At 45.8% G+C, this 27,706-nt stretch overlaps 1 protein-coding gene across 2 annotated transcripts in view; it reads left to right on the top strand.

Annotated features, from left to right (window-relative positions):
* The first annotated feature begins 7,231 nt into the window (after window positions 1–7,231).
* LOC143988096 (CD109 antigen-like) overlaps window positions 7,232–27,706 on the top strand; it is a 249,191-nt gene continuing 228,716 nt past the window's right edge. The window contains exons 1-2 of one of the 2 annotated variants that reach the window (XM_077487378.1): window positions 7,232–7,439; window positions 7,617–7,773. In XM_077487378.1, coding sequence (XP_077343504.1) covers window positions 7,706–7,773 — 68 coding nt within the window. In that variant the 5' untranslated portion in view covers window positions 7,232–7,439; window positions 7,617–7,705. Of the gene's footprint in view, window positions 7,440–7,516; window positions 7,774–27,706 lie in introns of those variants that run through there. The other variant, XM_077487379.1, reaches the window with a different exon arrangement.

Here is a 27,706-nt window from a genome sequence, read left to right as displayed (position 1 = left end):
TCCTGCCCCCCCCCCCCAGTGCTCTCTTCCACCACCGCACTCTCCTGCCCCCCCCCCAGTGCTCTTCTCTTCCACCACCGCACTCTCCTGCCCCCCCCCCAGTGCTCTCCTCCACCACTGCACTCTCCTGCCCCCCCAGTGCTCTCCTCCACCACCACACTCTCCTGCCCCCCAGTGCTCTTCTCTTCCACCACCGCACTCTCCTGCCCCCCTGTGCTCTCCTCCACCACCGCACTCTCCTGACCCCCCCAGTGCTCTCCTCCACCACTGCACTCTCCTGCCCCCCGTGCTCTCCTCCACCACCACACTCTCCTGCCCCCCCCAGTGCTCTCCTCCACCACCGCACTCTCCTGCCCCCCGTGCTCTCCTCCACCACCACACTCTTCTGCCCCCCCCAGTGCTCTCTTCCACCACCGCAATCTCCTGCCCCCCCAGTGCTCTCCTCCACCACCGCACTCTCCTGCCCCCCCCCAGTGCTCTTCTCTTCCACCACTGCACTCTCCTGCCCCCCCAGTGCTCTCCTCCACCACTGCACTCTCCTCCCCCCCATGCTCTCCTCCACCACCACACTCTCCTGCCCCCCCCAGTGCTCTTCTCTTCCACCACCGCACTCTCCTGCCCCCCCAGTGCTCTCCTCCACCACCGCACTCTCCTGCCCCCCCCCCAGTGCTCTCCTCCACCACCGCACTCTCCTGCCCCCCATGCTCTCTTCCACCACTGTGCTCTCTTCCACCACCGCACTCTCCTCCCCCCCCCCCCGTGGTCTCCTCTACCACCACACTCTCCTGCCACCTCCTCCACCACCACACTCTCCTGCCACCCCCTCCAGTGCTCTCCTCCACCACCACACTCTCCTGCCACCCCCTCCAGTGCTCTCCTCTACCACCACACTCTCCTGCCTCCCCCCAGTGCTCTTCTCCACCGCCACGCTCTCCTGCCCCCCCCAGTGGTCTCCATCACCACCACACTCTCCTGCCACCCCCTCCAGTGCTCTCCTCCACCACCACACTCTCCTGCCCCCCCCCCACAGTGCTCTCCTCCACCACCACCACACTCTCCTGCCCCCCCAGTTTTCTCCTCCCCTGTTCTTGCTGCTCTCCAGCTCTCCCCATCCTTCTCTAGCCACCATCCCCAGTGCTCTCCGCCCCTGTTCCCCCCAGTGCTCTCCCCCCCCCGTGCCCTCCACTCCCCCCAGTGCTCTCCCGCAGTGCTCTCCTCTCTCCCCCTGTTCTTTCCCCTCCAGTGCTCTCCCCTCCCCCCAATGCTCCCCCCCTGTTCTTTCCCCCCCCCCAGTGCTCTTCAGCTCTCTCCATCACTCTCTAGCCCCCACCCCAGTGCTCTCCAGCCCTCCTTACTCCCCACCCCTGTTCTATCTGCCCCCCTGGTGCTCTCCAGCCCCCCCCCCAGTGCTCTCTACCCTCCGTGCTCTCCAGTCCCCCGTCCTTTTTGGCTCCCCCTTAGCACCCTCCACTCCCCACCCCTGTACTCTCCTCTCCCCCTGCATTTTGCGCCCACCCATGTGCTCTCCACCCCCCATAGTGCTCTCCAGTCCCCCGTGCCTTCCACCCCTGTTCTTTCTGGCCCCCACTGGTGCTCTCAAGCTCCCCCCCATTGCTCTCCACTCACCCCTGCTCTTTGTTCCCCCCCCAGTGCTCTTCACCACCCCACACTCTTAGCCCCCCCAGTGCTCTCAGCCTACCGTGCTCTCTACCCCTGTTCTTGTTGGCCCCCCCAGTGCTCTCAAGTTCCCCCCCAAGCGCTCTCCGCTCCCCACCCCTGTGATCTCCACTCCCCCTCACTCTTTGCCCCCACCCATGTGTTCTCCAACCCTGCCAGTACTCTTTGCTCCCCCTTCTCTCCAACTCTTTGCTCCCCCTTCTCTCCAACTCCCACTCAGTGCTCTCCACTTCACTCCACTTCCCCAGGACCAGAGGGCAGGCAGACTGGGGCCAGAAAATGAGGACGGCTGAAGGTGCAGGTGGCCAGGGACCACTCCATCTCACAGCAGACAGATCCTCTGGAAGGAGCACCGTCCCCATCCAAAACGAGAACAGACCCTGCTGGCCGTCATGGATATCCTGCTGGCATGCAAGGTACTGTACCGAGCATAAACAACACACCTTCCCACAGACAGGGACTGCAGACTGGGCCATGGGGCACAGGAGGGGCTGCAATGATGTGCACAGTGAGACTGCATTCACGGCACAGTAAAGCTGCATTTTATAGACACGGTGAGGCTGCATTTGATGGACACAGTGAGGCTGCATTTGATGGACACAGTGAGGCTGCATTTGATGGGCACAGTGAGGCTGCATTTGATGGGCACAGTGAGGCTGCATTTGATGGGCACAGTGAGGCTGCATTTGATGGGCACAGTGAGGCTGCATTTGATGGGCACAGTGAGGCTGAATTTGATGGGCACTGGTGAGGCTGCATTGAGCTCTTGCATCAAGTCTGCAGTCTCTGTCCATCTCCTGTAGCATGTCTGAAGTCTCTGAGGGAGTCTGGAGAGGAGTCGAAAGTGGGAGCACCGCCGGGATGGGGGTCATGGGAGAAGTCAGATTTGTGTGGACTGTGGATAGGAGACTATAGGATAAGACCTCCAAGCTGGAGCCGACTGACTGAGCCCTGCACAGTGCACCTGAGAGGAGGTAAGTGAAAGCACCGCCAGGCCAGTCGGGGATCACTGATGTAAGGGGGGAGTGAATACGATAATGTAAGGGGCACTGATATAAAGGGTTTCCTCCTTATATTAGTAACCCACCCCCCTTACCTTAGAGTATTCTTTCTGCAGAAGGTGGTTCCCCCCCCCCCCCCCACGTTCAGAGTTTCTGGGGTCCCCCTTGATGATTGATCACTTACCACTATTAACTGGAATTTGAATATATATATATATATATATATATATATATATATATATATATATATATATATATATATATATATAAAGCCCTATGTGATTTCATATCTATATCTAATACTCTCTTCATCAAATGTGCTTTAAAATGCATGGTTTTTTCCCTTTCATGAACAAGAAAATAATGACGTTATGCTGTTGGGCTGGTATAATAATGCTGTGAGGCTGGTATGAAATTTTTTCCAGGGCTGGTTTTTGAAAGCATGGGCGTCCGCAAGGTTACTCAGGTGGCTGCGTACCATGCCCATATAGCCTAGAGAATGTACATCTTTTTACATTGCAATACATCTGTTGTGGCCATATTTTTATCTTGATGAAAACAGCCTATACAGTGACAGTATGAGATCAAAATATGGCCACAACAGTTGTATTGCAATGTAAAAAGATGTACATTCTCTAGGCTATATGGGCATAGAACACAGCCGCCAGAGTAACTTCCAATACAAAGTGAAGATGAATTATCTGTTATATAACACATATGTATTACCAGTGTAAAGATTTTCATGAGATTGTCGAAAAGGGGTGGAGCATGAGTGGCCTTGAAATGATGCCCCCCCTTGGAAAAAGTTCTGCGGACGCCCATGCCCACGACGATTTTTTTCGGCGTTGGGGTTCCCCTTTAAGTCCATAACAGGTGGCGGGGCCAGCGACGTCTACGGAATGCACGCATTAAAAAACACACCAAACACACCAAACACTGGTACAGTGAACAAAAAAAAACAGGAAAAATAAGAAAAAAAAAATCATCTGGAATGCATCAGGAAAAGCATTGGGAAACACAACAAAAACACACATTGCGGCAGACAAATCGGACACCTAGCTGACACTTTTGACACTTTTTTTGGGAACCAGTGACATTATTACAGTGATCAGTGCTAAAAATATGCACTGATCAAAGAGTTAACTGTGTTCCCTAAGGCCTGATTCACACCTATGCAGGTTGCAGTTTATATATTCCAGGTGCATTTTGAGTTTTTCAATACACGCTTTTGATCCACTGAAGTCTATAAAACCAGAAAAAAAGTCTCTGGCCCTTTCCATAAAATGCACAGATGTGAACTACATCCATAGGAAACCGTGTTAAATGGACTGTATTGTGTTTCTGCAAAACTGAAAACATGAAAAAATGTATAGGTGTGAACCAGGCCTCAGTGTGTTTCTAACTGTGTGGGGGGATGGGCTCACTGCAGGGACACTCTGATCCGTGTTCCTGATTAGCAGAAACACTGGATCACAGTGTCCATGCCTGGCAGCAAAGCTGTCTGCTTGTTTAAATTGGCATGACGCTATTCTGACTCTGCGGGGAGCGATCACATCACCCGGGCCCGTTGATTGGCATCCCCTGTGGCCAATCAGTGCGTAATCGCAGCTCCGGTGGTGTGAGTCCCCCAGTATTGATAAAATCACATACTGGTACTGGATTGTGCTCAATAGAGCCATCCGTGCCGCAGTATATGTACGGTAGGCAGTCAGGAAGTGGTTAAGCAGTTACAACAGTTTTATTCTTTTGTGATAAACGTTCCACATAAATAATAAAAGCTGATCATTGTAAGCACCCTTGTCATTGGTAAATGGTTTATCTCAACCCTCTAACTGCTACTTTTGCAGGACAGCTTGGTCTGTTAAAGGAACATAAAACAATAACAGATAAAAAACACTTTTGGATTGATCGCACGATAGTCTGATCATTAGTACACAGCTTTCGACAGCTAAACATGACAGTTCATCCAACAATATCCGAAGGGACAAACACGAAAACGTTGCTCAGAAGATAGGCTAGCAAATGACAATCGTTTAACCACTTAAAGACCGAGCCTCTTTTTGACACCTGTTTACAAGTTAAAATAATTATTATTTTTTTTGCTAGAAAATTATATCATAATCCCCAAACGTTATTTACATATATATATATATATATATATATATATATATATATTTTTTTTTTTTCAGACAACCTAGAGCAGGGGTCATCAACCCCCGGGCCATGGCCCACTGCCGGGCCGTAGCCTGTTTGCAGCCAGGCCACGAAGGCTGCACTGTCTGATGAGCGGTGGCGGAGAGAGCAGAGAGATGACATCTCTCACCGCCAGCCCCCATCACTGCTGTTCCGTGCTAACAGCGGGGCCGCTATACTGAGGCGAGCAAGCAGAGAGATGAGATCATCTCTCACCGCCCGCCTGCATCGCCACTCTTCCATGCTCACAGCGGGGCTGCTATAATGCTGGAGGTGAGCCAGGGGAGCAGAGAGATGAGATCATCTCTCACTGCCCACCCGCGTCGCTGCTTCTCTGCCGACACAGTGCGGCAGAACACTGATACACTGCTGGAGGTGAGGCAGGGGAGCAGAGAGATAAGATCATCTCTCAATACTGGCGCCCCCCCCCCCCCCCCCATTACCGCTGTTCTCCCTTACTACCCACTACTTCAGGCTTGCCTCTGAACTAATGTGCACACCTGTGCTGCCACCACTGCAGTAACAACCTTCATGTGATGGCAGGTGACAATCTATATCTGGTGGCAGGTGATGTGGAAAATGACAAGCTGCATCTGATGGCAGGTGATGTGGCAAATGACAATCCAAATCTGGTGGCAGGTGACGTGGCAAGGGACAAAATGCATCTGGTGACAGGCGACATGGCAAGTGACAAGCTGCATATGAAGGCAGGTGACGTGGCAAGTCACAATCCGCATCTGGTGGCAGGTGACGTGGCAAGGAACAAATTGCATCTGGTGACAAGCGACGTGGCAAGTGACAAGCTGCATCTGAAGGCAGGTAACATGGCAAGTGACAATCCACATCTGGTGGCAGGTGACGTGGCAAGGGACAAAAATCATCTGGTGGCAGGTGACGTGGCAAGGGACAAAATGCATCTGATGACAAGTATGACAGGACCTCTTAAATGTGAGATCTGGGGTCAAAAAGACCTAAAATCTTAAATTTACACTAAGATGCAGTAAAAAAAAAAAATGTCATTAAAAAAAGTCCCCTTTAAGAGAATTGGGCGGAAGTGACGTTTGACCTTGCTTTGGCCCTCCAATTCTATGGAGCTGAGTGGGGGACATCTTTCCCTCACTTGGCATACAGGCAGTGAGGGGAGTGGACACGATCGTCTTTGTCGCTACCAGTGAGAGATGACCGGAGCATGGCGGGAGGGGGGTGACTCTCTCCCACCACCGATAAAAGTGATCTTGTGGTGAATCCGCCACAGAGACCACTTCTATCTTAAAGAGAAACGTTCCTGAAGATACCGGGGTTTTGGTAGCAAGCGGTTGCCATAACAACGATATTTAACATCAAAGTACCAACGTACGGGTATGGAGATTAGCATGAAGTGGTTAATCAGTACAGTATGCGTCAGCTAAAAAAAACAATAAACAAGCACTATGCATGAGCGGAAACGCGAAAATAACCTGGAAGGAGATGGGAGAACAATACGAACATAAATAGCCAAAAGGCGTGGCAGACACAGAGGTCACACATATTTGACATAATTTCTGATACGTGGCTACGCAAACAGGAAGGTTTTCCAGAATCGTATGAAAAATGCACTGTTGGATATGATTTTTAGTATTATGCCTTGTACACATGGTCGGAAATTCGGACGGAAAAGGTCCGATCGGATTATATTGTCAGAAAATCCGATCGTGTGTGGGCTCTATTGGACTTTTTGCGTCGGAAATTCTGACGGAAAAAAAATTGAGAGCAGGATCTCAAATTTTCCGACAAAAAACGCTTCCGATCATTTGTAGAGAATTCAGATCAGTCAAAGTGCCACGCCTGCTCAGATCAAATTACGAGACCAAAGCTATTGGCTACTAGCCTCAACGTAGTCCCGTCGTAACGAATGAACGTCATCATGTTCCGAATGATCAGATTTTCCGACAACTTTGTCCGACCGTGTGTATGCAACACCAGTTTAGGACAAAATCCGTCTGAAAAAATCCGATGGATTTTGTTGTCGGAATGTCCGACCGTGTGTACAGGGCATTATGCAACAAAATGTAAACGATAAGTCATATGATTATCTGATTTTGTGTACGAGGCATTATAGGCTGGATTACCAGATGAAAAAAAAAGAAAAAAAACAATAAAAATAACGTAGACATCACGTGTAAGAATTGGTAAGCTGCAATGTAATACATTTTTCTATTTTTGAGTTTAATACAGCTTTAATACAGATTTCCTGTGTTCATGTGAAAGTCATTATTACGGCCCACACATCAGTATAAAGCGTATTTTGTCGTTCTCTCTGCACAGCAGTAAGCTTCCATATACCTCATAAAGAAAACAGCAGTGTAAGGAGATTCTGTCGGGAGGCTGTGGGAAGTAATCTTATACAGTGTACCCTTCTACTACTGACTCACTTTGTGGCTAGGGCATATTTTCCACATTATCATTAGCTTACTTCACGTCTAAACTCATCAATGAGGGTGTGGTACATACTTTGCACTTCACAGACTCTTCCCACACTCACACACGCTTCTCGAAATGTGTCTCGTTCATCTGTTGTGATCAGCACAGGTATGTACTGTATTCATCGTCAGCATGGGAATTAAACAGTGTGCTCGTTACAAGAGCTCGGCAGCCATGTACAGTGTCGGCAGCGAAGGGGAAAGGGGTGGGGATGGTTCTGGGCTGACTGCATGAATCACTGACTGCTGTGCATATTAACACGATTTACTTCTTTGCTCCAATAAGAACTTCCTGAAGATTAAATAAAAATAAAAGCCTCTGGAGACACGAGAGAATAAAGCAGCCTGCGGAGAACTTGAAACTGACTGAACAAGATGCTGCTGAAGGGCCTTCTCATTTTTCCTCCCATTCTTTGCCTCTTGGCATCATATGCTGCAGCAGGGTAGGAATCCTAATATTTTTTTTTCTCACAATAAGAACTGTTACATGGATGGAAAAAGTAACCATATTCTAAGTCGGTTGCTGTGTTAATGAAGAACAGTCCGATAAGTCGCTTACACAGTAACAGGGAATACTGGAGGGGGGGGGGGGGGTTCTGTCACAACTTACACATTATTTGTTTTCCATGTAATAACTATTTTTATTGGGTTTAACAACAGGGGAATTCACCAAGAACATGTACGACGAGCGAGCAATGTTTGTTTTATATCTTTAGTTAAAAAAGGAAAGTTTCTGCTTGGTAACTGCAAGGGGTTTTGGGAAGGTCTGGAATATCGCTTAATCTATCTTGATGTTTATAAGATTTTTATACCTTGTTTTACGATTGTACTTGAAGTGAAAGTTGCTTTGCATAACGTGATTTCTTCCTAATCTGGCCGACGTTGCTTGCACAAGGATTTAACAACTTTCCTAAGCTTTCTAGAAGTTTTGCAAGCCTTGCAAAAATAAAATAGTGAAGTCCATCTGTTTGGCTGAAAAGGAGACACAAACGCTGCAGATGTCCTACCATCATTTTGGAATAAGTGTGTCCAAAACATAGCATGTCAGCTATGTATAAGTAACCCTTGCATTGACAGTTATTGCTTCCAAAGAAGGATTACGTTAAAATGTCTCTTTTAGGTTCATTGCAATTGCAAAAACTATTTGGAATTATTTTTAAAACTCAGAGCACATTGTTACTACTTTTTAACTCTAGGCCCAAGCTGCTGAATGACATTAGCATTGTGTTGGTACGAAATGTATTCCCTGCAGCTCTATCTGCAGAGTTATCTCAAGTTCCACCTCTTTGGAAAGACAGGTGATATTTTCACTGTGTGTTATGGACCTGTATAAAGCTTCTGAAATTGCAAGGATGGCCTATTGCACAGTTTACGTCCAAGCACCCCTGGAAGATAAGACAGGGTCTGCAAGGGCGATGGAAGGGTACAGGGTGCAGACACTGAAGACTGGAACTTGGGAGCGCTGGTATCAGATGAGCAGGGGTACAACTAAGTTCAGTTATGAGCAGAGTTGAGCAACAAGGTCCAGTAACAACAAAGCAAAGGGCAACAAATTGTGGGCAGGATCAGAGTCAGAAAGAGGCAGAGGCTGGCAACATGCAGGCAGTGAGGTCCCAAGTTTATAGGCAGAATCTTGGTTTGAAGTTCAGGCCAAGGTCAATAATGGATATAAGCAGCAATCAATTATAGTCAAATGGGGTGATCCAAAGTGTGTCAAGCGGAAATAGGGTAAATAACAAGGTCAATATAAGTTTCAGGATCAAGAATAATGGGAGTACAGACTAAAAGACCATCCAGCATGAATCCTATGCACCAGTATCTGCCTGGTACCAGTATGTGCTTGTGCATACACTGTAATGTGCACATGCTGGTGTGCATGTGCACATTACAGTTTTAGTCCCATTTTAGTTTTTGCCATTTTAGTTTTAGTCCTATTTTAGTCATCTGCAATTGTTTTAGTTTTAGTTGACTAAAATCTCCAGTACATTTTAGAAAACTAAAATCAAATGTGTTTGGTGAATAGGCAGCCAGCCTCAGAGTAAGAAGTGGCCAAGAAGTGGCAATCAATCATAGGCAAAATGGGGTCATCCAAAGTGTGTCAAGTGGAAGTAGAGTAAATAACAAAGTCAATATAAGTTTCAGGATCAAGAATTATGGGAGTGCAGACTAAAAGATCATTCAGCATGAACCCCATGCAGAGCTCAGGCACCAGTATCTGCCTGTGCTTGTGCATACACTGTAATGTGCACATGCTGGTGTGCAAGCATGTGCAGGGTAAATAGGGTATGCAGAGCTCAGGCACCAGTATCTGCCTGACACTAGGGATGAGCTTGGTGTTCGAGTGAAATGTATGTTCGACTCGAACATCGGCTGTTCGCACGTTCGGCGAATACCGAACATTATGGGCCGTTCGTGCCAATTTCGTGTGGTGCTCGTGGCCCACAATGCACTGCACCATCGCAGTGCATTGCTGGCTCATGATTGGCCAAGCATGCACTGTGACCCCGCATGCTTGGCCAATCACAGCACCGGCAGCAGAGAGAGCAATAATTGGCCACAGGCAAGATTCCTGTGGCCAATTATAGCTCAGGGGGGTTAGTACATGCCCCACACTATATAAGGCCGCCAGCGCGGCGGCCTTGTGTAGTGTGTTCCGGCATGCAGGGAAAGAGCTAGATAGGCAGGGACAGTGTGTTCTCTCATACAGGCATCTGCAGGAGTTAGTGGGTGTTGTGTGCCTCCAGCACAGTATACACCTGTATCTACCCTTTATTGCTGGTGTTCTATCATACAGACATCTGCAGGAGTTAGTGGGTGTTGTGTGCCTACAGCACAGCACAGGATATACCTGTATCTACCCTTTATTGCTGGTGTTCTCTCATACAGGCATCTGCAGTAGTTAGTGGCTGTTGTGTGCCTACAGCACAGCACAGTATACACCTGTATCTACCCTTTATTGCTGGTGTTCTATCATACAGGCATCTGCAGGAGTTAGTGGGTGTTGTGTGCCTACAGCACAGCACAGTATACACCTGTATCTACCCTTTATTGCTGGTGTTCTCCCATACAGGCATCTGCAGTAGTTAGTGGGTGTTGTGTGCCTACAGCACAGCACAGTATACACCTGTATCTACCCTTTATTGCTGGTGTTCTCTCATACAGGCATCTGCAGGAGTTAGTGAGTGTTGTGTGCCTACAGCACAGCACAGTATACACCTGTATCTACCCTTTATTGCTGGTGTTCTCTCATACAGGCATCTGCAGTAGTTAGTGGGTGTTGTGTGCCTCCAGCACAATATACACTACCCAATTGCTGGTTTTCCCATCTCCCTGCAGGCCATTACTATGTCTGGAAGGCCAACAAGGAGAGGCAGTCACGAGCCAATAAAAGAGGACAAGCAGGCTCTGTGTCTAGAGACAACAGTGCTGGTCATGGACGTGGTGCATCGTCATCAGCACGTGGCCATGGGACACGCTTGTCCTTATTTTCTTCAGCTGAACGTGTTGGGCCGCATCATGCCGAAGGCTTGGACCAAGTCCTCTTCATCCTCCTCATTCTCTCTCACCTAGGCTCAGGGTACTAGCAAAGCAGCTGCCAGCGCGTCCTCTTCCCTCGTCTCAATGTCATCATCAGCCACTCCTTCCCCAGATCCACCATGTCCTCCTGAGGAGTCCCCTGTACTGTTTGAGCACAGTGTTGGGTACATGCTCCAGGAGGATGCCCAGCGTTTTGAAGGCTCTGATGATGATACCCAGCTAGAGGAAGGCAGTAGCGTGTGCGCAGAGAGAGGGGATGCTCAAGAAGGACAGCAATCTGGCAGTCATGTTCCACCAGCTGCAGCATACTTCCAGGTTTGCTCCAGTGATGAAGAGGGAGATGATGATGAGGTCACTGACTCCACATGGGTGCCTGATAGGAGAGAGGAGGAGGAGGCACATCTCCAACGAGGCAGGATGCCCTCCGGGGGCCAGCTTAGGGGCAGTATACCGACTGAATCACACCGCAGAGCTCCGCCTGTGCACCTCTCCTTGCACCTCATCAGCTGGGCTCTCCAACCCCACTAGACCTTCAGTCCTCTCTGAAACCTGCACTGAGAGGAATGAAGGTGTAGAATTAGGTGTGTCACAGCCAAGTACTTGCGGGCACTCTGCTAGCAGTACACCCATGTCTGATTGTAGCAGGCAAATGTCCCTGCCCCAGCTGCTGGACCGTCGAAAGAAGTTCACTCTCAGCCATCCACATGCCCAGCTGTTCAATGCTAGCTTGGCTAAATTGCTAGCAGTTCAACTGCTGCCTTTTCAGTTGGTAGACTCGGCCCCCTTCCGTGAGTTTGTGCAATGTGCGGTTCCTCAGTGGCAGGTCCCCAAACGCCACTTTTTCTCACGGAAAGTGATTCCGGCTCTCTACTGGCATGTGGAAGGCAATGTCCTTGCTTCTCTGGACACTGCAGTCAGCGGTAAGGTGCATATTACTGCTGACTCATGGTCCAGCATGCATGGACAGGGACATTACCTATCTTTCACGGCCCATTGGGTCCCTCTTCTGGCAGCTGGGAAGGATGCAGGACAAAGTGCAGTAGTGTTGAAAGTTGATCTGCCACCACGCCTCCAAAATGCTACTACTGGTTGTGACACACCTCTCTCCTCCACCCCCTCCTCTTCTTCTTCCTTCATGGCCTCTTCCAGTACTTTGTCCTCGGAACCAGCAGTGCTCCGTAGGCGTTCAAGGGGCTAGGCAAGTACGCAGGCAAAAAGATGCCATGCTGTGCTTGCGCTGGTGTGCTTGGGGGACAGGAGCCAAACTGGGGCAGATATTCTGTTAGTTCTGCAGGGGCAGGCTGAGATGTGGTTGACGCCACACCAGCTTAAGCCAGGAATGGTGGTTTGTGACAATGGCACCAACCTCCTCTCCACCCTCCGACAAGGACAACTGACCCATGTCCCCTTTGTGGCTCACATGCTTAACTTGGTGGTGCAGTGGTTCTTGGGCAGGTACCCGAACTTACAAGATGTCCTGAGGCAGGCCAGGAAAGTCTGTGTTAATTTCCGCCGGTCATATAATGCCAGTGCTCGGCTGGCTGAGCTCCAAAAGGAGTTGAACCTGCCCAAGAGCCGCCTTATCTGTGACATGCCCACCAGGTGGAACTCAAAGTTGGCCATGCTGCAGCGGCTGCACACGCAGCAGGGGGCCATCAATGAGTACCTGTGCGACTACGGCACCAGGACAGGGTCAGGGGAGCTCGTTTTTTTTCCACACACCAGTGGAGCATGATCAGGGATGCATGCACTCTCCTGTCACCATTTGAGGAGGCCACGAGGATGGTGAGCAGTGACAGTGAATGTGTCAGTGACACTGTACCTCTTGTCCACCTGTTGGAGCATACGTTGCGTGGAATAATGGACAGGGCACTTGAGGCAGAACAGAACAGGACTTCCTTGCCTCTCAAGGCCCCCTTTATCCAGACAGTGTTCCTGCTGTCCCACCCATCACCCATCACACAGGAAGAGGAGGAGGAGGAGGATGAGGCTTGTGTCAGCATGGAGGTGGAGCCTGGCATTCAGCATCAGCAGCAGCAGTCTTTTAGGGATGATTTACAGTCCCAACAAACACGTGGACTTATACATGGCTGGGAGGAGGTGGTTGCGGATCATGTTGTCCTTAGTGACCCAGAGGACTCCGGACCGAATGCCTCAGCTAACCTACGCTGCACGGCCTCCCTGATCCTGCAAAGCCTGCGGATGGATCCTCATATTCTTTGGATAAAGGAGAGGGACCATTACTGGCTGGCCACTCTCCTTGATCCACGGTACAAGGGTAAGGTTGCGGACCTTATCTTGCCATCGCAGAGGGAGCAGAGGATGAGACATCTCCGGGGGGCTTTGCAGAAAGGTCTGTGCAACGCGTTCCCAGAGACTGGGAGGTTACAAACTCCTGGTCCTGGACAACGTGTTGCTGAGGCTTCGGTCAGTCACAGAAGGAGCAGTGGAGAAGGTGGCCGTCTGACCAATGCGTTCAGAATTTTTTTTAGTCCGCAGCCTCAAGGTATGATCGGTTCCAGCAACCATTGCCAGTGTCTGATTTACATGGTGCAGGAATAACTAGGGGCAAGGTCAGACTTGGACACCTTTCCCACCGAAAATCCTCTTGCTTACTGGGTCTTGAGGATGGATCACTGGCCAGAGCTTGCACAGTATGCAATTGAGCTACTGGCCTGTCCTTCATCCAGCGTTCTTTCAGAACGCACCTTCAGTGCTGCTGGTGGCTTTGTAACCGATCACAGGGTGCGCCTGTCCACCGACTCGGTTGATCGACTAATCTTCATAAAGATGATTCAGTCTTGGATCACCACCAGCTACCAAGCACCTGAAGCTGATGTAACCGAATAATTTATTTTGAATGTCACATCCCTTCAAGACTGCCTATGCTGATGCTGAGTGACTGTTCTGTTATGATGACTGACTATCCTCTTCCTCCTCAATGATCCCGCTGATATCTTATAAGAACATTTTTGGTTCTGAGTGATGCCACCAGCCCAATTGTTGGGCCCCTGTTTAACAGGGGCATGTAATTACAATTTTTGATGCAATGCTTTGCAGCAGGGCTCATTTCTGCAATCCTAGAGTGTATGGTAGAAGTTGCAGTGTCGTGGCACCAGCACCAGTGCCTAAGGCCGAATTTTTCAGCCCCTGTTTAACAGGGGCATGTAATACAATTTTTGATGCAATGCTTTGCAGCCGGGCTCATTCCTGCACTACAACTAGAGTATATGGTAGAGGTTTCAGTTTATAGGCCCAATTTTTCAGCCCCTGTTTAACAGGGGCATGTAATACAATTTTTGATGCAATGTTTTGCAGCAGGGCTCATTCCTGCACTCCAACTAGAGTATCTGGGAGAGGTTGCAGTGTTGTGGCACCAGCAAGCAGTGCCTAAGGCCCAATTGTTTAGCCCCTGTTTAACAGGGGCATGTAATTACAATTCTTGATACAATATTTCACAGCAGGGCCCATTCCTGCGCCCACCAAGAGTAACTGTGAGGACCAGTACCACCACCACAACCAGTAACACCAAAGGCCCAATTTTTCTACCACTGTTCAACAATGGCATGTAATTACAATTCTTAAAATAAAATCGTTCATAGCAGGGCGTTCCAGCGCCCACCAAGAGTCACTTTGAGGGCTTACAGTGTTGTGACAACACCAACACCTTAGGCCCCCATTTCTGCAGAGCATATAGGGCAGGCTCCTACTTTCAAACATCCAACTTAAAAACGTCTCCTACTTGCAAACAGAAGGAGACAACAGGAAGTGAGATGAAAAAAGACGGATGGCCAAAAATAGATTTTTTGACTGGATCTACACTTTAAAAATGTACCAGTTCAAAATTACAAACAGATTCTACTTAACACAACAAACCTACACAGTCCCTGTCTTGTTTGCACCGCCTGTATACTGCTGTTCCGAGTATATAGGGCCTGGGGGCCCCACACCTTTCCTTTTTTTTGGGGGTATGGCGTTCCCCTAATATCCTTACAAAGGGGCTGGTAATGGGCAGGGGGGGGGCTACCCATGCCATTTTTCTCAATGATTTTCATCCGAATTGCCGGAACCAGATATTACATTAAAACCACAAGCAGTTTTAAATGACTTTTTTTCTGTTAAATGTCATTTTGTGCAGGGACTGTTCTAAACACGGGAGACATGTGCCACTTCACATGCATACTATAGACACCCCCCAGGCACGATATTTAAAGGAATATTTCACTTTTTTTTCACGTTAATCGTCATTAAAATCAGTGCTCCTGAAAAAACAGCCGTTTTTAAAAACATTTAAGGCATTGACCCATGTCCCCTGGGGAAGGAGCCTGGTCCCCAAACCCTTTTTAGGACAATATCTTGCATATTAGCCATTAAAATGAGCACTTTTTATTTTGAACGTTCGATCCCCATAGACTTCAATGGGGTTCTAAAGTTCGCACAAATTTTCGGTCCGTTCAAAAGTTGTGGTGCGAACCGGGGGGGGGGGGGGGTTCGGCTCATCCCTACCTGGCACCAGTATGTGCTTGTGCATGCACTGTAATGTGCACATGCTGGTGTGCAAGCATGTGCACAATGCCGTTTTAGTCCCATTTTAGTTTTTGCCATTTTAGTTTTAGTTCTATTTTAGTCATTGCCAATTGTTTTAGTTTTAGTCATATTTGAGTCAACTAAAATCTCCAGTACATTTCAGAAAACTAAAATCATATGTGTTTAGTGGGCAGCCAGCCGTCAGAGTAAGAAGTGACTCTGTACGTAAAGAGGATGGGAGAGAAGCAGAGCCAATTTAACCACTTAACAACCGCCCATTGCCGATTAACGGCATCAGGGCGGTTGTTTAACTCTAATGCCCCGTACACACGAGAGGGATTAAGTCTGACAGACCTCCAAAGGAGTTCCGCCGGAGTTCCGACGGAGTTCTGGCGGACTTTTCGACCGAACGGACTTGACCACACACCATCACACCAAACTCCGACGGAGTCGAACGTGATGACGTACGACTGGATTCGACGTAGGAAGTTCCTAGACAGTAGCCAATAGCTGCCCTAGCGTCGGTTTTAGTCCGTCGGAGTAGCACACACACGAGCGGATTTTTCAAAGGGGACCGGGTCCGGCGGAGTTCCGTCGGGAAAATTTAAAGCATGCTTCATTTCTAAAGTCCGTCAGACTTTAGCTTAGCTAAAGTCCGTTGCAGCCCACACACGATCGGATAGTCCGCCGGACTCAGTCCGTCGGAGTTTGGATGTCGAAAAGTCCGCTCGTGTGTACGGGGCATTAGAGGCCGTTAATTAACGGCCTCCCAGAATTCTGCTCTCGCGCGCCCCCTGGGGCGCGCACACGAGAGCATCCGTGACCGCTGGGTCCAGTGGACCCGGCGCATCACGAATCACGGTAAACGGCCGCTCATCGCGGCCGTTTACCACGTGATCGCTCCGTCAAATGACGGAGTGATCACTTGTAAACAAGCCGGCGTCATGTTATGACGCCGGTTCCTCCCTCCCCCTCTCTGTACCGATCGGTACAGCGGAGGGGGAAGAGATCGGTGTCAGCAGCGATGTGGGCTGCATCTGCAGTGCCCACATCGCTGCTCACCGAAAATTAACCCCTCAAATCCCTGCAAATACTCTGCATTACTCTGCAATTCCCTGCAAATACTCTGCATTACTCTGCAATTCCCTGCAAATACTCTGCATTACTCTGCAATTCCCTGCAAATACTCTGCATTACTCTGCAATTCCCTGCAAATACTCTGCATTACTCTGCAATTCCCTGCAAATACTCTGCAATGCCCTGCAACACTCTGCAATGTCCTGCAACACTCTGCATTGCCCTGCAACACTCTGCATTGCCCTGCAACACTCTGCATTGCCCTGCAACACTCTGCATTGCCCTGCAAAACTCCGCAATGCCCTGCAACACTCCGCAATGCCCTGCAACACTCCGCAATGCCCTGCAACACTCCGCAACGCTCTGCAATACCCTGCAACACTCTGCAACACCCGCCAATACCCTGCAACACTCTGCAATGCTCTGCAACCCCCGCCGATACCCTGCAACACTCTGCAATGCTCTGCAACCCCCGCCGATACCCTGCAACACTCTGCAATGCTCTGCAACCCCCGCCGATACCCTGCAACACTCTGCAATGCTCTGCAACACCCGCCAATACCCTGCAACACTCTGCAATGCTCTGCAACACCCGCCAATACCCTGCAATGCTCTGCAACGCAGTACTCTGCAACACCATGCTCTGAGATACCCAGCCATAGTCGGTGATACCCTGCAATACCCAGCCATAGACATCTCCCGCCGCCCTCCGCCCTCCGGTGCTTCTACCGAATCGCTAATACGATCAAAGCCAGAATCTTTTTTTTTTTCAGGCTTCCCAGCTTAGAGGTGAGATGTGGGTCTTATTGACCCCACATCTCACTGTAAAGAGGACCTGTCATGCCATATTCCTATTACAAGGGATGTTTACATTCCTTGTAATAGGAATAAAAGTGATCAAAAAAATTATTTTTGGGGAAAAAAATGTCAAACTAAAATAAATAAAGTAAAATGAACAATAAAAAAAAATGTTTTTTTTAAAGCGCCCCTGTCCCCATGTGCTCGCATGCAGAAGCGAACGCATGCGTAAGTCCCGCCCACATATGAAAACGGTGTTCAAACCACACATGTGAGGTATCGCTGCGAACGTTAGAGCGAGAGAAATAATTCTAGCCCTAGACCTCCTCTGTAACTCAAAACATATAACCAGTAAAAAAAATGTAAATCGCCGCCTATGGGGATTTTTAAGTAGCGACGTTTGCCGCCATTCCACGAGCGTGTGCAATTTTGAAGAGTGACATATTAGGTATCTATTTACTCAGCGTAACTTCATCTTTCACATTATGCAAAAATTGGGCTAACTTTACTGTGTTTTTTTTTTTTTTAAGCACAAAACAGTTTTTTTTCCAAAAAAAAGCATTCGAAAAATTACTGCGCAAATACTGTGCGAGATAAAAAGTTGCAAAGACCACCATTGTATTCTCCAGGGTGTTTGCTAAAAAAACATATATAATGTTTTGGAGTTCTATGTAATTTTCTAGCAAATAAATTATGATTTTTACATGTAGGAGAGAAATGTCAGAATTGTCCTGGGTGCTCCAGAACACCTGATGGCGCTCCATGCATGTTGGGCCTCTGTATGTGGCCACGCTGTGTAAAAGTCTCACACATGTGGTATCACCATACTCGGGAGTAATAGAAGAATGTGTTTTGGGGTGTAATTTGTGGTATGCATATGCTGTGTGTGAGAAATAACCTGATAATATGACAATTTTGTGAAAAAAAAAAAAAAAAGTAAAAAGAATCTTGATTTTGCAAAGAATTGTGGGAAAAAATGACAACTTCAAAAAACTCATCATGCCTCTTACTAAATACCTTGGAATGTCTTCTTTCCAAAAAGGGGTCATTTGGGGGGTATTTGTACTTTTCTGGCATGTTAGGGTCTCAAGAATTGAAATAGGCCGTCAGTCCTTCAGGTGTGATCAATTTTCAGATATTGGCACCATAGCTTGTGGACTCTATAACTTTCACAAAGACCAAATAATATCCACCAATTTGTACTTATTTTTACCAAAGATATGTAGTAGTATACATTTTGGCCAAAATTTATGAAGAAAAAATTACTAATCTGCTAAATTTTCTAACAGAAACAAAGAAAAATTCGTTTTTTTACAGAATTTTCGGTATTTTTTCTTTTATAGCACAAAAAAAAAAAAACCCAGCGGTGATTAAATACCACCAAAAGAAAGCTCTATTTGTGTGAAAAAAAGGACAAAAATTTCATATAGGTCCAGTGTTGCATGACTGAGTAATTGTCATTCAAAATGCGAGAGCACCGAAAGCTGAAAATTGGTCTGGTTATTAAGGGTGTTTAAGTGCCCAGTGGTCAAGTGGTTAAGTGCACTATGTGAAGCAAAAAGGAACATTTATTAGGCATTGCACTTACAGGATAAGACCAAGTAAATGGCATATAAAAGAGACCAAGCAGTGAAGTCCCTGTGGATGGAGAGCCTAACTTTTAGAAAACATCCATTGTTTTTTATTTTGTATTATTTTTATAATTTTTTTTTTATTCTATTTTTTGACTTCCTTTTATTTTGGACAGATAATTTTATGACATTATCTTTTACTTCTATATTTTTTTCACTTTTTGATCTTATGTTTTTATACTAATATTTCTTGCTGTTTGTGTCATGAATAAACCACAGTTTATTTTATATATCACACCACTGGCATATCCTTGTGGCTGCCACTTGCTGTGCTGTTTCTGTGGGGTTGTAGCTGGAAGCGGTGCACTGAGCCTTGCTCTTCACTAGCACTTTAACCTCAGCTGAAATGCCTGCTCGGAAAGCCTGAGCAAGGAGCATGCATACTCTGGAAGCATGCCACGCCAACGCTGACCCCAGTCTTTCTGTCTCCCTGGTGATGCTCACTTGCTCTTCCACCCACTGCCCCGGAGAAATGAAAACCACCGGTGTGGCCAACAACGTAGGACACCGCAGAAGCCAGCTCTCCATCCAGAGGGACTTCACTGCTTGGTCTCCTTTACATGCCATGCACTTGGTCTTATCCTGTAAGTGCAATACCTAATAAATGTTCCTTTTTGCTTCACATGCTGCACTTAGATTGGCACGGCTTCTTTCCCATCCGAAGTTCTTGAGTGTAAACGCCCCTGCCTCAAATTTTCTTTCCTTTGTTAACAAAAACGTAATAGATTTTTGTCATAGTTTTCGTCAGTGGACGAAAACATGGTGTACTTTTCATTTAGTTTTTGTCACCGCACAAAGTCCGCTGAGGAAAGTTTTGACGAAAAAGTTTTTGTTGACGAAATTAATACTGGAAATCTCACACGTGCATCGACCTGACAGCTGGCGCAATGTTGCTGACACAGTGGCTCTATCAATGCATCTTCATGTCCTACCTCTCCAAATGTGTACTGTATGTCATATCAGGTTCTGTAAGGCAGGAACAATCATACTCCTCTCCTATCAATTTTTGTAAAACAATGAGAGCCATTAACAATATATAGTAATAGTGAACATATGATATATATAACAATGTATAATAATAGTAAATATATGATATATATAACAGTATATAATAGTAGTACATGTTACTTTAATAGTTAGGACAAGGACAATGCTGAATAACTCCAAAGTACATTTGAAACATTCACAACACGCCAATAAACATTTTGCTGCTCAAGTGATTGTGCCAACAACTGTGCACAGATTACAGCGGTGGTAGATGCACTCTGTTTTATTTCAGGATGACAGTCTGTAGCTGCTCTACACATAACTTGCAATGACAGCATCTTTGACAATGCAGTCTAAACACATCTGTGGCAAGTCTACTGTTCTATGTGGCAATGGGCTCACACACGGGATTCTATGGTAGACCCTGGTAATTAGTACAGTAGATCTCTGTCACATGCTTTACACAAATAAAAAAACGGTAAGAAAATAAACATTATAAAACCAATTTTTTTAACCTTTACATAACTAAGAATTATAATAAGCTGTAACGAACAGGGCCCTCTAATCCCTCCTGTATTGAATTGTATTGTAACTGTACTGTTTGCCCCATATTGTAAAGCGCTGTGCAAATTGTTGTATTATAATAATAATAATAATAATAATAAGTATTCAGTGCCTACATGTGGTTTCGCATTGTAATGTAATGCAGACTCCAGATGAAATATGGTAACCATGGCATAGTCTACCAGGCCACCTAATATAATACTAGACAGGGATAATTGCCAGTTTTAAGATCACTGGTGGATAAATACAGAGGTGTTACTGAATAATCTCCTTCAGCCTTCCATTTTAGGGATTGTTTTGAAAAAGGCAGAGTATGACTTAGCATGGTGATACTGCTGGTTAAAAAGTAAATTTAAAAAGCTTGCACTTTTAATATAAATAATTTAAACTATTTTAATAAAAAAAAAGCCTGGAGGAACACACAGGCCATGCCCTGCTGGTTTTACTTTAATTACAGAATTTTCTCCACTATGTTAAGCAGACTCTGTAAGACTATATAGGCCCCATATTGTGGCCTGCATTTTATGAATGGGCTTTATGCTGTAAAACGTGTCCAAAAATAATTTAATTTTTTTCATTAGCTTTATATTTTAATGCCATTACCACAACCCACCACCAAAAGTCCCCCCCCCCCAAAAAAAAAAAAAAACGAAAAAAAATGACAATATAAATTCTCCCACGCCTTATGTGCTTGGTAATACAATATATATGTGTGCATCATTTGTTTTTTTTGTTTTTTATAGTAGAGGCAGGAAATCAGCTTCCAGTTTTTTTTTTTTTGTCAAAGCTTAACTGAACAAACTGAAGTTAGGAGCTGATTGGCTAACATACACAGCTCCACCAGATTTCACTCTCCAGTTTTAGTAAATCAATCCTACTACAACTACTAAAACTGGAGCAGTCAAAATCTGGAGAAACTGTGCATAGTAACCAATCAGCTTGAACTCTGAAAGTTGGAGAACAGTTTGTTATCTTCTTCCTGAGCAATATAGTCAGTGTTTATCTAGCGCTCCAAATGGAGTAATCCTTATAAGTATAGTCTTTGGCTGTAATAGCTGGATAGTGATGTATCCATAGGTTGAGGGGTTGGAAAAGAAAGGGTGTTATGGGTTAAAAAGGAAGGCAGCTATCCTTTAGAGTGTGTTCAGAACTCTGCAAGACATGTAAGGAAAAAACAGGGAGGGGGAGGCGCTGACCTGAGTGTAGTATTAACATTATGACTTTAATAGGAAAAGATTAAAAACACTTAAAAGATGATAGATGATGCATGCTCTTCAAAGTAAAGTGCAGTCCTGGCATTCCACATGGCTCTGTGGGTCCCACGGCTGTTCGGGATAGCTGGAAAGGATTGGGCAGCTGGCTAGAATGGATCACAGTGTTTCTCCAGGAGCAAGGAACCAGGAAGCTCCACACTGACCAGCATGGACCGTGGAACAGGAAGTGATGTCACCGACATCTGATTGGACCAAGACAGCCAGCTCTGAGCGTTTCACCACTGCAGCCCTGCTTTGGTCCAATCAGATGCTGGTGACATCACTTCCTGTTCCACGGTCCATGCTGGTCAGTGTGGAGCTTCCTGGTTCCTTGCTGCTGGAGAAACACTGTGATCTATTCCAGCCAGCTGCTCAATCCTTTCCAGCTATCCGGAAAACAGCGGTGGGACCCACAGAGCCATGTGGAATGCCAGGACTGCACTTTACTTTGAAGAGCATGCATCTTCTATCATCTTGTAAGTATTTTTAATCTTATCCCATTAAAGTCATCATGTTAATGCTACACTCTGGTCGGCGCTTTCCCCTCCCTGTTTTTTTCTTAAATGTCATCTTCTCCATTGGCACTGGATGACCTTGTCCCAGCACTACCAAAGATGTAACATAATGACATGTATTAGTTCTGCCCTATATATTTCATCACTTTAACTTCATCTGGATCATGGGCACCAACATTCTCAGCACGCTCTAAATGTTGATTCGCAAAAACCTTTTACAAGTTTTAAAATATCCTTTTCAGTACAATCAATTTTGCCAGTAGAGACATCTAGTGGTCATATGATATATTGCAGGTGAATATATATTTAAAACTTTTTATGGCTAATAAAATCACACAATTAATACATAAAGGTCATAAACATTACAAACATATAATCTCTATATCTATCTATCTTTCTATCTATCTATCTATCTATCTATCTATCTATCTATCTATCTATCTATCTATCTATCTATCTATCTATCTATCTATCTATCTATCTATCTATCTATCTATCTAGTATAACAACAGTTTTGAGCATTCCTGCTCTTAATCAGGTGTAGGTGTAACAAACCATTAATTGAAGTTCATTACACCACAGCAAACCCATTCATCCACTTTGGGCTCGCAGGTATACAAATAATCAATGGTTGTCATGGCTTACATTTAAATAAACTATACTGTATATACTATATACTATATATATATATATATATATATATATATATATATATATATATATATATATATACTATACTATACTATACTATATACTGTAACAAAAAATTATAAGAATAACTTAATGTTGCACTTTTAGGGGCTAATTAACACCAGCCAATGCATTATAACGCACTGATCCTGACACATTACGCTATTTACTTTTTTTTTTAATGATTTTTACTGAAATGTCACTCACGGACATTTCATTAAGTTTGATTTGCCAAATCAAGGTGCGAGCCAGTGAATTGGCTCACATTGCACTGCAGTGAAAAAAGTACAGCGTGCCATACTTTTTATTAGCGCACACTTCCCGCACTTCACTACAATGCATAGTGTGAACCAGGCAAATGGAAGACAAGGCATTTTACCTTGTCCTGTGGTAGGACTGTGCTGGAATAGCCAACCAACTCATTCCCACTGAACCAGGAGTGAATGGACCCTGAATTATATACATGTAGGCAGGTTGCTGCTGTACCATGTGTTTAGTTAGTTACTTGGCTGCCAAGGGGAAGGGGTTCATATTTCTTGCCGCCTTCCCTAATCATGTTTGTGGGCTTTTTCTGAGATCCAGTCTTCTCTCTAATGTGATATAAAAGGGGAAGGGGTTCAGGTCCTGGGGGAGGGGCTAGAAAGTGGGCACAAGAACGGGAACCTTGCAGAAGCTTGCTGGAACCTGTGGTCCAGCATTGAAGCACTGCCTAATCGGGATCCCTGTGATTATGGACACCTGTACTCAAGTTCTTCCAATTTTGAACTACACCCAAAAGGAGTTCAAAGGGGCCAACACATTAGAATGCGATTTACTTGTAACGTACTTGCTGAGCTTTTTTGAACAGGCCAGTATTTTAAAGGAGGGTATGTTGAGGGGGGTATTGATAAGGAGATTTAAGAATTTGCATGTATGGATATATATAGAAAAAATAGAAAAATGCTGAGGACAACTCTAGTTTTGAAAATGTGTTTATATCTGGTTATATAACTTGTTTTTTAAGTGCAATGAATTATACAAAATTCTGGCATATATTATTAAAAGATCTAATATTAGAGAAGAATTTATCAGAACAACCGAAATGCATTTTTAGAAAGATTAATACCGTAGTTTACTACTTTGCACCTAATATTCTGGATACAGTAAGAAATCTGTCCACTCTCCTAGACAAGGCAATATTTTTACTTGTAGAAATCTAACAGTCATGGACAGGGATATTGTGTTAAACAATTATTCTCATGTGAGTTGGCCAACACTATTTATCTACCGGAATGCCCTTTGGCTACCAGAACATGGGTCATGTTACAAGGCAATTGAAGATTTACTTAGGGGAATATCTCAATAATATAAAAGAAAAGTATGAAAACACACAGCTTATCTTTGCACTTTACACTGCATCACAATAGGGATCCAAGGGATCTCGGGTTCTTGGGTATAGATTATGTATTTCTGAAACAGATGGACTCAGATCTCACTGGGAAGATATCTAAGAAGGAACACTCATGAATTGATTATGTTTTTTTTATTTTTTTTTAATCATTATAATTATAATTTTTTTTATTAAAGTTTTGCTGGAAAATAAACACAAACACTCACATAAGCTTACCGGCTGTGCGTTATTCAACAATTGAAATCAGAGGGATTGATATACGTTGCTTCTTTAGACACTTTTAATTGCCTGTAGTTTAAATTAGGGATCTATACTTGTATTTATATATAGTGATATTCAGGATTTTTAGCTCAAGTGCAGTGCTCACCAGTGAGTACAGTCCATGCCAGATATGCTATTTTAGGGCTTGTTGGCCCCCTCAGAAACAGAAAAAAAGTCCAACCATACAAACAGCTTTTCTCGAAGGGTTTTCCATCATCAACACAAAATAAATAATATTCTGCCTCCTGTCTCTCTCTAGCAGCACCGCTGCTCAGGCTTTGCGCCTTGGTCCTCCAGACCAACTAACACAGCACGCACACCCCTATGTTCATATACAGCCACTGTACCTCTGTCAGCTTTCTCAGCTCTGTAGACTCTCTTTTGAAGCTTGCTCTGGCCCACAGGCTTAGGGCCTGTGTCTGTTCTCTCACAGACATCATCTGTCTGGTGCAGACATGTACACCTCTGGCTACTCCCATGCAACCACACAGACTCCAAGGAAGGGTGGAGCCCTGAAATACTGTCAGGTCTCCATTATAAGAGCATGTTGATGTTGGAATTAATGTAAACTTTTTATGTATTAATTGTCTGATTTTATTAGCGATAACTTGTTTTTGTATTTATTCAGCTACAGTAAATTATATAACCACTAGAAGTCTCTACTGACAATATTCATTGTTTATAAATAATACTATGAAACTTGTAAAGGGTTTATATGGATCAGCATATGGAGTGTAGCACCCTCTGTGTAAGTGTAGGAAAATATATTTGGGCTCCTTTGTAGGCTGACAAAGCTCCAAGGGCATACATATTCTGGAGCCTGGCCATGTGGGAGCAGAGTTCTGGGCCCAGTTGCTTGCAGAAGGAGAAGCAGCAAGGTGCAATACCCTGCTTGCTCACTAGAAAGGGACAGCTTTGTGCCAATTCAAGCCTGTAAAGCCAACCTACATCTCTTGCTTGGGGATCTAAGGCCAGGTGCAGTAGTAGTCTGCTTACAGTTGAGCTGATTCTTTGGGAGGATAGCACTGTGATTTTCAGTAGTTTCAAGTCCTTAATTTGCATTTAAGTAATGCCGCGTACACACGATCAAACAAGCGGGTGGAAAAGTCCGGCAAACTCAAGTCCGCCGGACAATCCCCCCGTGTGTAGCCTCCGGCATACTTTTTTTAAAAGTCCGCTCATTTTGAGAGCGTCTCCAGGTAGGCTAGGCCCGCGAAGGATACATCGCTGGCCCCGCCGCCTGGTATGGACTTAAAGGGGAACCCCAACGCCCCCAGGTCCACATCAGACCCTTGTCCGAGCACGCTACCCGGCCAGCCAGGAAAGGGGGGACGAGCGAGCGACCCCACCCTCCTGAGCCGTACCAGGCCGCGTGCCCTCAACATGGGGGAGGCCTTGGGGAAGGGGGGGCCGCACCTGTAAAATAAAGTACAAAAAAAAAACACAACACACAAGATAAAATAATTTATTGCACAGCACCGGGGGTCTTCCGTCTTCGGGGGTCTTCTCGCCGGACTCCTCCGCTATCTTCTTCTAGCTCTTTTGCTAGCGGAGGAGCCCGGCTTTCTTCCTCGCCGCCATCTCTTCTTCAGACTTCGGGGGTCTTGTCCCCCTCTTTGGTTCTTCTACCGGGACACCGCGCCTTCTTATAGCTCTTTTACAGGCGGTGGCCCGGTCTTCTGTCACCGCAGCCGCCGCCTTCCGTTCTTCTTCTTCTTCTCCCGGAGATGTTGACTCAACGCTCTCTCGGGCCGCAATGACAGGGACGCGCTGCGCGGCGACTTATATAGTGACAAGGGGCAGGGTCATCGGTTGATGTCACATGGGTTGATGTCCCATGGGTTGATGTCACATGGCGACAGTCCCAGCATCCTCCGTGACTGTGACATCGTAAGGGGGCGGGGTCACCATGTGACCCCGCGTGTGTGGGCGAGTCCGTTAATTTCAAAAGTACGGCGGATAGTACGGCGGACTTAGTACGCCGTATTAGTCCGCTGAAAAAGTGCCGTGTGTGGGTAAGTAGCCCGTTCGGAAAGTCCGACGGACAGTCTGGCGGTAAGTCCGCCAGACTAAGTCCGTCGGACAGACGGCTACGTGTGTACGCGGCTTTACAGTTCTAGGCTTCCCATACTTTCCTTTCCATAACTAACTATGCATATGCATATTCCGTAACTATGCATATATTTTAAAAATAAAAACAGAAAATCAATCATCGCAAGCATAAATCCTAACCTTTAAAGCAGCTGTCCAAATCCAAATCCAAATCCTGGATTAAAGTTTACAAATAAAATAGTGCAGCGCTAATAACACCCAATGCCAAAATTCATATATATAAAAAAGATAATAGTCCAAACTCTGAGAGAGAAATCCATGTACAAATGTAGAAATGAAAAAGCAGGACCAGGGAGTATAAAGGGAAAAAATACTAAGCTGTGATTACTGTGCTTGAAAAGGATTCTCAGCTGTGCATATTTGTGATAAGACCTCTACCACAGGCAATATAAGCTGCTTACATCACTGAATGGACCCTCTGAACCAACAGACAGGTCAAACAAGCCTTCCCCTAACAGGGGTTAAGAGATAATTAGTGCCTCTGCAGGGATTCCACAGGTAGAAGACTCCACCGCTCCAAATTGCCAGGCAGATATCACAATCAGTGGGGTATTGGATAAACTCATATCATGTAAGATCAATAAAACATGGATAGTGCTCTCTGTATAGTTCAGTGCATTTTATTATATATAAAAGTTTACTCACAAGAAAAGCACTTTTAGCCCAGTGCTAGGCATAGAAGCATTTCAATAGCACGTCTCGGTGAGACAGCGAGTGGAAGGTGGCAGCGGCTGATATGATTGGGTCCTCCCGCACGCCTATCGTCCCAGTGGGCGGGACTTCCTCAGTGATATACAGAGGATATACACACATCAGCCCTTTTTAAACACCACCTCATTAGCAGAACATATGCAGTCATCCTCTTCCTGGCGTTATTAACCATAGAGTCTCAGGTCTTGTCAACCCGATTTCAGCAGAAGGGCTATGACAGATCTGTTTTAGACAGGGAGATGAAAAAACTGAGAAAAATGGATAGGAACGCATTGGTTTCCAATATTCCAAACAAGAATGTGAATACTTCCACTAATATGAGG

The sequence above is a fragment of the Lithobates pipiens genome, unplaced genomic scaffold (genome assembly GCF_037356315.1).
Source record: "Lithobates pipiens isolate NorthernLeopardFrog02 unplaced genomic scaffold, aLitPip1_a1.2 Scaffold_18, whole genome shotgun sequence".
In the NCBI taxonomy this organism is placed as follows: domain Eukaryota; kingdom Metazoa; phylum Chordata; class Amphibia; order Anura; family Ranidae; genus Lithobates; species Lithobates pipiens.
Note: the sequence above shows the minus strand (reverse complement) of the source record. Positions and strands in the feature narration are given on the sequence as shown.